This window comes from Heterocephalus glaber, unplaced genomic scaffold, assembly GCF_053883595.1.
Source record: "Heterocephalus glaber isolate CG9 unplaced genomic scaffold, H.glaber_assembly_v1.0 deba00001509, whole genome shotgun sequence".
NCBI classification, from domain to species: domain Eukaryota; kingdom Metazoa; phylum Chordata; class Mammalia; order Rodentia; family Bathyergidae; genus Heterocephalus; species Heterocephalus glaber.
The window spans coordinates 5,157,616-5,167,605 of NW_028258325.1; the positions used below are offsets into that span (position 1 = coordinate 5,157,616).

The following is a 9,990-nucleotide window of genomic DNA, read 5'->3' on the forward strand; positions in this document are numbered from 1 at the left end:
GGTTCCTGAGCATTGGCCAAGAAATAATCAAATATGGAAAAAGCAGCAAGATTCTGTTCCATTCCTTATTTTTAATATGCCTACTGCCTATGCCACCCTACCCTAAAGTGAATATTTGGCCTTCTGCCTGTTTTCAGTTTCTGTTTCTGTTTTGGTTTTGTTTGGGGTTTTTTTGGGTTTTTTTGTTTTTGTTGTTGTTTTTTTTTCCGGTACCAGGGATCAAACTCTGGTCCTTGTGCTTGCAAGGCAAGTGACGGAACCACTGAGCTAAGTCCCTGGGCCATGTTTTGGTTTTGTTTGAACAGAAAAGACCGTGGCCAAAGTGGGACCTGAACTGGGAGCCGTGGGAGACAGCAGAGGTGAAGATGAGCTATCTGCCGAAGAAATACAGATGGTAATGCTGTTCTCTACCTAACCATTTATTGTTAACTGGTTGTCCTGAGGCCATTTCACTGAGTAGGAGGTCATTCCGCGTGCCCTTGCCCTGATTTCCATTCTGAGTCTTAGAAATTTTGAATAGATATTTTCTATATACTTTCCCACCTCATTTCCTAATTCTTAATATGCTTTTCCAGTGTTTTAAATTTGCCATAGCATAATTAAAGAAGAAATTGCCTTGGGATGATTTTACTAATAATAGATATCTTTTCACCAGCAGTAAAATAGGCTCCTAGATTAAATGGGTCTTTTATAATTGCTAGGATGGTGCTTTTTAATCGTGTGCATTGCTTGGGTTGTGGTAATGAAAGGGAAGCAGAAGTAACGACGGGGGCAGGGGGCGGAGGAAAGGAGCCACACCTGTGCTGCGGAGCCACCTCCTCTGGTCACCTGGGCCTTCAGAGCCCATTGCTGCTGTCTGTCGCATCTGCGTGGACTCAGAAGGAAGCCCAGGTCCTGCCGGTGCCTCCCTAGCTCCTGTGGTGTGTGTGACAACAGCCAAGGGGAATGCGCTGCCCCAATGTCACGCGGTCCTCATCCGCCCCAGCACGCTCACGAGGAGGCAGGGTGTGTGGCCACCCCTCCTGTCTTAGCAAGAAGCAGGAAGGATCAGTAAGGAGTAAAGCTGGATGCCCAGCCTCACACAGAGTAGCAGCAGCCAACAGAGCCCTGTCCAGTGAGGGTGGGCATGGCCGCTGACCCAGCCGGAAGCCCCCAGTGAGACGCCTGCATTGCTGACTGCTTCCCTGAAAGGCCGCTCTCCCCGCCCCTGTCCCAGCCAGCAGGTCCCGAGTGTGACTGAGAGAGGCCTTCCCTGACCCCAGCCCCAGGTGGCCCCATCACCCCTCCCCAGAGCTCGAGCTCTGTGCAGCCACAGCCTTGCCTTGCTTTCCTCTCCTCTCCGTATCCCCAGAGCCCGGCAGTGTTTGGGAACTGTTGGCTGAGCACTGACTGATGAGTACCAGGTGAGAGCTATGGGCTGTTTTACATGCAGAGCAGGGTCACCGGCAGAATGTTCTGTCCTCAGTGTATTTATACACTGATAGAAGGCCTTCTTCTGCAAAGCCTGCACAGACATTGTCTTGTGCAGCCTTCACACGGATCCGTGCGGCAGGAACAATCACTGTGGCACAGTGGAGAAAACACCACCCAGAATCCCCACGGGCCACTGAGGTCCCGGCCAGGCTCTGCACCCTCATCTCCAGCTCCAAACCCTGCGCTCTTCTCAGTCATCGAAGCTCCCATGTGTCCCCCAGGACTCTGGGTGTGTTCCCCGAGGGGCCCAGCAGTGTGCCGTGGGCCGCGTAGGAGTGCGGCGGGGGCCCTGCAGGACAGCCAGCCTCGGCCCACCTCCTGGACACCGGCGCCCCAACACAGGCGCTGGCTCAGGAGCCTTGCGCCCTCCAGACTTCCCATCTCTTCCCCATGCCTGCAGCAGCGGACTGAGACAGGACTCTCCTTCCAGAAAAGGCATGAGCAGGTAAAGACGTCGGAGCCAGAAGCCCAGAGGCAGCACAGCCTGTGGGAAGAGAGCAGGCCCCGGAGTCTCATCGAGGTGGCGGCCTCTGGGCCCCACTGCCCTGGGTGCTGTCCTCACCATAGAAGTGGAGAGCAGGGACCACCTCAGGCTGATGCCTGACAGCCCACGTGGCACCTGTGGCCCAGGGCCAGTCACAGCAGCTTCCTCTGCTAAGTGACTGGTGGTACAGAGGCAGGACGGCCTGTCCCCTGAACAGAGGGAGAGACGGCACGCTGCTGCTCTGTGCAGAAAAGGGCTCGCTTGGGCTCTTGCTGAGTTGCTGGACTGCCCTTGTGATCTTGTGATCCTTCTTCCTCAGCCTTCCCAGTAACTGGGATTATGACGTGAGCCAACATACCTGCTAGTTAACTTAGTGTCTTAATTGAAAGTAATAGTTAGTTTCCTAATGAAAATAATAGCTAAGTACCATGTCTTATAGTCTGACTACCCAGCTCTTATTTAAAAGGCTCAACCCTGAAAACGAAGAGAAAAAATATACTATTGGTTTTAAATTGGAAAGTGTATAGCACACTGTGGTCACAATTCATACTCTTTCAGAACTTTTCCTTGGAGTAAAATAATGAATTAAGCCTGATGATAACAACCTAATTGATTACTTCACCCAAAGGAACAGTTGTTAGATAGTTCAGAATGGGTGCAGGACGTTACCTGATTTACACAGTAAGTTTCCCTTTATAAACCGTGCTACAGGTATACCAGTGCCTTTGAGTCCGCAGATACTTCACCATCAGGCTGAGTAGAACCAAATTGTTATCTCACGTCACATCAACAAAATTCCTCCTTTCCTCAGCTCACAGTCATTTTACTCAAGTAAAACCACCTGCATTTATTGATGATAAATAAATAGGACCATTTCAAAAGACATGAAAGTGACATCTGCTCTCTAGGTCTGCATGAAAGGTGTCCCTACCCTGTGTCCTCTGAAGGAGCCGTGGCCATGTGGCTGGCCAGCTAGTGGGACTTCTGGCCAGACTCAGCTCCGGCATCAGCACAGGAGTTGGTGGTGAAGCCACAGAGCCCGACCTTTGGCCGTGGACAGAGAAATATCTGGAAGAGCCAGGAGAGCCTGGGCCGCGGACTCAGAACTGAGGAGGGTCCCCGTGGCCATTACTCAGCTGCTGTTGGCTCTTGGCAATACAGATATCTTTCCCAGCCCGATGTGATACTCAAGGGCCCTTGTTGGGGTGGTTTTCCTTTTAAAACTGTAGTGCAGAGGATTAGATTAGAAGAGGATCTCTGTGACAATATATTCACAATGTGGGTGGTAAACTTTAAACCAGATTAGCAGCCCTGTAGGAGAGCCCTACGGGGAGGTCTAGCTGACCTCTAAGTGGAATAAGGCAGTTAGGTCACGCGTGTCATGCATGCTGTGTGTCATTGCTGCTCCCGGTGCTTCAGGGCAGGCCGGTTCATGCAGCCCCGGATGGCAGGGAGCGATGCCAGTGCCATTCCTCAGAGAGCCAGAATGACCGGTCCACAGCCAGCCACCTGGCTCCCGAGCACAGTGCCGTCGCACTGCGGGCAGAGTCCAGGTGGGGGACTGGCCTGGCTGAAGGAGAACGCTGTCTTCTGGGAGGAGGTCGGAACGGTACAGAGCAGATGGGCCCGAGCAGGAGCCCGGAACTGCAGGCAGCTGCTGTCGCCCACCAGCCCCTGGTTGCCCCTCACATCCTTGGCCTGCCCCGCTGCCTTCCAGTTGCTGTTCCTCAGAGTACACCGGCTTCACCTTCTCAGGACCGAGATGCCTGGCCTGCACTCAGCACTGCGCCTGGCCAAGACCCTACCTTTGTGGGGAGGGGACGGCCACGCAGTCAGAGCCAACACCAGACAAGACAAGGCTGTGTGCTTCTCAGTGCCTGAGAAAGAAAAGGCCCAGGGCCACAGCGGGCCCTAGCGTTGGGGACAGCAAGGTGAAGGGCCTGCGGCAGCCAGCCTCCCACCTAGCCCTGCTAGCATCTGTCCCCAGAGAGCAAACATGGAGAGACCGGGGGGGGGGGGGGAGTTCACTGTGCGCCAGGTAGTGTGCCGAACAACTGCAGGCTCAGCCCTGCTGCTTAAGTAGCATCATTATCCCCGCATTGGTCCCAGAGCTACTCGCCGAAGCTCGGACAGCTCTGGGACTCCCACTGCGGCTCCTCGCCGCCAGGATGAGGCAGGAAAGGAGAAGACTCACCACATCTGTCCACAAAGAAACCCATGGGCTGCCCGAAGCCAGGACTGGCCCAGTGGACTCAAGCTTCCATGTGGCCACAAAACTGGCTCCCACCGCTGCCGCCTGCCCCTGTGCCAGCCACAGCAGGGTGAGCTGCACAGGCTTGCCCTTGGGACAGACGCTGTCACCCCGCAGTCACCCAGTCAGCCTGAGCCCTGCTGGCCCCACCACATAGTGACCTTGCACTCGTCACTGTGAGGGCCAGGCTTTGGCACTCTTTTGCTTGTTCTTAAACTCCTTTCATTGTAATCCTGCCTTCCATGGAACTCCTGCCACGGACGGACCTCTCTTCACCCTCTGACCCCAAGCCCTGGAGGCAGCTGTTTCTCTCCTCCTCTGGAGACCTGGTTTCTCTCTGGTGGCACTGACACCCCGGGGGTCACAGGCAGTCAGAGCCAGCGTCTGCTCCCGCCCCTCTAGGCTGAGGGCGGACTCAGTTCCAGAGGGGCCCAGAGGAGGTGCATCCCCATCCTCCTGCCAAGGCTGAGAGACAATGGCCGTGTCCGGGAACAGTCCAGCTGTTAGTCACCTCACACCACTGGGCTGTTTTGTTCAGGCACAGAAAAGGAGTGGCTTACAAGGACAGGGCCATGTTTTATCATTAAAGAAATTCAAAGAAAATGCCTCCCCTTCCCCAAAAGATCCTGAGTGGAACCTAAGAGAATTAGTCAAAGAATTAGCACCTACAAGCCAAAGTAATTGCATGTTTTCCTTAAATACTGGACTCTTACGTTACTTTGAGTTGACAGTGAACAGAGCCCCTACTTTTAAACTCAAAAGTGAAATTTTGATTCTCAATAGCTTTTTTGATGCCTAATTTAAAAGGCCACAAGCAGTGCCTTGGCAGCAGCCAGCAAGCACCACTCATAGTGGCCAGGGCCCCTGCAGAGAGCTGTTCTGGAGGCTGTGCCAGCCCACCCACTTCCTGACAGGGCCTGATGAGCACAGGGCTGAGAACCAGTGTCCTGCAGCAGGGTGTCCAGCGCCAGGCCCGGGAGCAGGAAAGACAGCCACCCCTGGCAGGCTGAGAAAGGCACCATGCAGCCACGTGCACCACCCCACCCTCAGGAAGTTGTCTCCTGGGAGTTCGTGACACCCACAGTGTAGCCCAAAGCAGAAAATGATCAGTGTGCTAAGGCCTGCTCAGAAATGCCCTGCCAAAGCTAAGAAAGTGAGGTGCAGGCGTGAGGACACTGGGAAGTAGGGGGAGCCCTGACTCGGACTGCGTGGCCATGCCAGGTGGGACCATAGTCCAGGAGGGTTTCCCAGTCGCACCCCGTGGCGAGCCCCCGACGCTCACCTCCTCTGGCTTGGCCAGAGTGGTCAGAAGCCAGCCGTCAGCTCCCTGAGCCCTGACGCGCGCATCCCGGGTATCAGGCATCTTCCTCACTCACACCTCGGGTGGGACGGTCGGCATGGCTGGCTGGCAGTCGGGTGGCAGGGTCAGCCTCTGCCCTGGGCTCCTCCCCGCCCGAGGCTGAAATCTGTATCTGCTGGGTACCTCTGAACCACGGGCTGGTACCTGCATGACTGTCCCATGGGGCGGCGTGGGACAGTCCCACTAAGGTGGCAGAAGCCACCCAATGGGATAGTCGTGCATGTACCGCTGGTGGTTCAAGCCAGTGGGAATGTGTTAAAGGTAGTGCTGCCAAAGGCCAGAGGCCAGAGGCCGCGGGCGCGCCACGGAGAGCAGGTAGGTACAGGCTGACCCAGGAGCTCCTCCTGCTTCACAGCCACGGTCCCTGTGTCAGCTGGCGTCCTGCAAGTTCAGGTGCAGGAACCCTGGGCAGCCCAGCTGGTCTCTGGGTGCATTGTTTCTTCCTGGAGCAGGGCTGTCTGACACAGATCTGTGCTGTGCAGGGAAGAGGGGGGCATGTGAGGACTGGGGAGCAGATGCTTGCCTAGGCTCAGCGTGACAGCATCCTGAGTGTGTTTGTTTCCTCACAGTTTGAGCAAGAAAACCAGCGACTCATTGGGGAGATGAACAGCTTGTTTGACGAAGTGAGGTGTGTATGCGGCTCCCCTGAGCTGATGCCAGGTCTCTGCTCTCTCCGAGACTGCGGTGCCCGAGCGCCTGTGTGCAGCTCCACTGAGCCCTGGTGACAGGTAGGGCTGGGCCGGTGACTGCAGGAGCCAGACAGTCCGGAGGGGCAGATCGCCCTGAATGTGATGACCACCACCCCTGCACACAGACCGCTGTCTGTGTGGGATTCCTCAACGGGAAGGCTGTGAAGGCTGTTGCTCCACAGGGGGTGCTTCCACGCGCCACACTCACCCGTGGGCCATCGTGACCCCCAGTGGAAGCACTCAGGCCTCAGCTTCGGTGGGAGTGTTTGCAGCATTGTGAAAGCGAGCCCTGGGTCTCTGCACCGCCGTGTGGCCCTGTGGACACCCCCAAAGCAAAGACCTGACGCTGTCCACGTCACTGGAGACTTTATCAGGGCAGGAGTGCTCCCCTCCGGCAGCCCTCTGCCACCTCCCTGTGCCAAGCCTGCCACTCCCTGGCCGGGCCCACCTCATCCTCTCTCCCCAAAGCCTGGTGCTTGCTCCTTTTCTTCCTGTGACTTCCTCCTCTCCCTCCCTCACCTGCTGAGGGAGTCGTGGTCACTCGCGCAGCCCCAGCATCTTTTGCCCCTTGCCACTTTGTGGCTGACAGTGGCTGGCTTCAGCCAATGCCAGCTTCCATTCCTAGACATGCATGCACAGGCCCAGCCCACCCCAGGGTACCCATGCCACCCCCAAAACAGGAAGACACTTGCCAAACCCGGATGTGATGCTTTCAGACTAAATGGGGGTGGGGGTATCTGTCAAGGGGTTATTTGGGTCCTCTGTACGTTCAGACAGAGTCTGTAATTGTCAGCACATGTGACCAAGTGACCGGGCTAGGCCTAGGACTTCAGAGACTGGGCACTCTGTAACCCGGGCATAGCCCTGAGCACCCGGTTCCCTCAGGCTGGCCCAGAATGAAGGGCACTGCACATGCCCAGCTCCTGGGACCGAGGGTCCGTCTGTGTGCTTCCTGCCTCCCCTACCACCTTCACCTGGGAGAGACGGTCCTTTAGAAACCGTGCTGTTCCTGTCGGATCCCTAAGTGCTAATGGCAAATGTGCAATGTATTGATTCTTTTTTTCTGAAGGCAAATCGAAGGGAAAGTGGTTGAAATCTCCAGGCTGCAAGAGATATTCACAGAAAAAGTTTTACAACAGGTAAACAAAACTGGAAAACATGATTGTTTTAAGCTTTGGCTCGAAAGAGAAATGTCCTAAGAAGGCAGACGTCTCTGCCTGCAGATGTGCCCCTGCGGCTGTGGCAATGCTGTGGGCACTGTGCCCACCTGCCCCGGGGCAGCCGTGGCACGGCGGGAGGGGCTGTCCTCCGGGGACCCATGTCAGGCCAAGTGGCCACCCCGCCCATGAGGCAGAGCGCATGGGCCCACGGGAGGGCACAGTCTGGGCCTGGAGTCAGGCAGCTCTTGGCTCGGCTGCCCTGGGGTGAGCTGAGTAGCCCCTCTGGACTCCAGGGCCCTATCTGTAAAATGGGGTGACCCTGCAGGGTGGCTGCCAGGTTCAGAGGTGACCCTCAGAGGCGCCCTGCCCTGCGCCTGAGGGGAAGCAGCTTTTCAGTCAGCAGTGTCACAGGCCATGCTGCACAGGTGCCACATCCTCGAGGAGGAGGACATTGCTGCCTCAGGGAATTTTCCTGTCTTGTCTGCTGGTCCACAGTCCTGCATTGCTGCTGCCCAGTAGCTGGGTAAAGCATTGTTACAGCCCGATAAAGCTCCCTTCTGCCTCAGCACCCACAGGCTGTGGCAAGGTTTGAAAGACGACATCATTTCTCCCAGTGTTAGCTGGGGCTCCGGGGCACTCGCAGAAAGTTTGCCCTCACCACATAGCCATCAGGGTGCCGTGAGGCAAACCAAGTCCAGCAGCAGGTTGGAAATTCGGGGTTGTGAGAGCTGCCCCTTTGGATCGCACCCTGACAGACGTGCTCAGACTCGTGTGCAGGCTCTCCAACTGCAGTTAGGCTGGGTCCCCGAGCAGCTTCTGGGGAGAGTGGCCAGGTGCAAAGCCCAGGTCCTGTGCAGTCAGGCCCAAGCGTGGCCCGGGTCCAGTGCCACATGCCCAGGGTCCACGTCCTCCCGCCCCCATCCCTTTCCTTGGCTGCAAAATGGAACCAGTGTTCCCACCTCGCTCAGAACCAGTGAACAGGAGGGACCTGGCAGTCTGCTCCACAGCAGACCCTCAGTGCGTGGGGCTGCCATTATTCTGGGTCTCATCCTGTTTCACTAGCACAGCCGTGGCCCCAGCCAAGAGACTGCCACCTCAGTGTATCTTGTGCACGTGGAGTGTCGTGAGGGCAGAGCAATGGCAGGCAAGGCCCGCTCTGCACTGTGATCCCTGCACTTGGCCCAGCTCCTGAGAAGTAGCTGGTGTCCTTAAGGCTGTGATCCTCATACCAGTGGCTGCCCGAGGCCCAGGCCAGATGTGGCCTGCAGAGGGGAGATGAGGTGCTGCCTCACCGCCCCCTCCCACTGCTGCAAGGGCCTGGGCCTGGGCCTGCGAGGGGTTGGCGCAGCTCTGCTGGGGCCTTGGCTTGGGGTTCAGGGTGTCAGAGACCGGGAAGTAGGTGCCATTGGTGGTTTAGTCAGTGTTTCTGGGTGGTCTGTGGAACATGGGCAAGGGTCATTGAGCTCCTGCTTTGAGATCTTCCTTAAGGTTCGACCACCAAGCAAAGAATCCTGGCCCTTGTCCCCTCACCCCTACTGTGTAACAGTCGCTGCCGGGAAGCAGGTGGCCCAAGCCCCTTCTGCAGCAAGGCGCCCGGCAGGCCTCTCCACCCTCACGTACACCCCTACTCATCAGGCGCAGCGGCAGCCTGGCCACCCTGCAGGGGAGAGGGACCCTTGAAAGCCACTGTGGGGACCCAGGACCGAAGGCTTATGGTCCAGGGGTCCCATGTGGGAGCCAGGCTCAGTTTCCTGCGCATCGCCAGTGTCCGGATGGCCTCTTCTGAGAGCATCCTGCGCCGCATGCTGATTTTGCTGTTCTGCAGATACAGTGCTAAGACGCAAGCGCTCGTCTTGAAAGCCAGCATGTGTGTTTTAAAGCAGACTTTCTGGACTTCAGAAAGAACAGTGGGTTCGCCACCCGCTTGCGCAAGCGCAAGGACCTGATTTCGATCCCCGGTACTACAAAAAAAAAAAATGGGCCGGGGATTTAGCTCAGTGGTTTCGCTGCCTGCTGCGCAAGCACAAAGACCCAAGTTCGATCCCCGGTACCAAAAAAGAAAAGAAAAAAAAAAAAAAAAAAGAACAGTGGGGGCTGGATGGAAAGCCCCTGGCATGCAGCTGCCCGGCAGACCTCAGCGCATGTGTGTGGGGAAATGGGGCAGGCAGGGCAGGGCAGGGAGTGCAACCACAGGGTGGGCGCCTCTTCCAGTCCTGCCTCCTGGCTGCTCTGGGACACTGAGTTAGGAAACTTCTCTGGGCCCTGAGTTTCCCTTGGATAAAACTGGGGTATCCCAATGTCTTGGGGTCCTGTGCGGACTCATGGGCCATGTGGGTGAAGCCTCTGCCCCTCGGGAAGTGGCCGCTTCTGTTTTCACAGTGATGGGCAGGGGGCTGTATCTACCTGGCCCTCTCTCCCGCCACAGGAAGCCGAGATCGACAGCATCCACCAGTTGGTTGTCGGGGCGACTGAGAACATCAAGGAGGGCAATGAGGACATCCGAGAGGTGGGTGCTCCTGGGCCCTGGGGCCGCCTGACAGCCCCTGCGAAGCTCAGGGCCCATCCTGCAGCCA

The 9,990-nt window shown here is 56.8% G+C and overlaps 1 protein-coding gene across 8 annotated transcripts in view; it reads left to right on the forward strand.

The window, feature by feature from the left end:
• Stx18 (syntaxin 18) overlaps nucleotides 1–9,990 on the forward strand; it is a 105,803-nt gene that overhangs the window by 94,443 nt on the left and 1,370 nt on the right. For all 8 annotated transcript variants that reach the window (XM_004847302.4, XM_013073046.3, XM_021260303.2 and 5 more), the window contains 4 exons: nucleotides 306–394; nucleotides 6,138–6,196; nucleotides 7,327–7,396; nucleotides 9,843–9,923. In XM_004847302.4, the coding sequence (XP_004847359.1) occupies nucleotides 306–394; nucleotides 6,138–6,196; nucleotides 7,327–7,396; nucleotides 9,843–9,923 (299 nt within the window). The remainder of the gene's footprint in view (nucleotides 1–305; nucleotides 395–6,137; nucleotides 6,197–7,326; nucleotides 7,397–9,842; nucleotides 9,924–9,990) is intronic.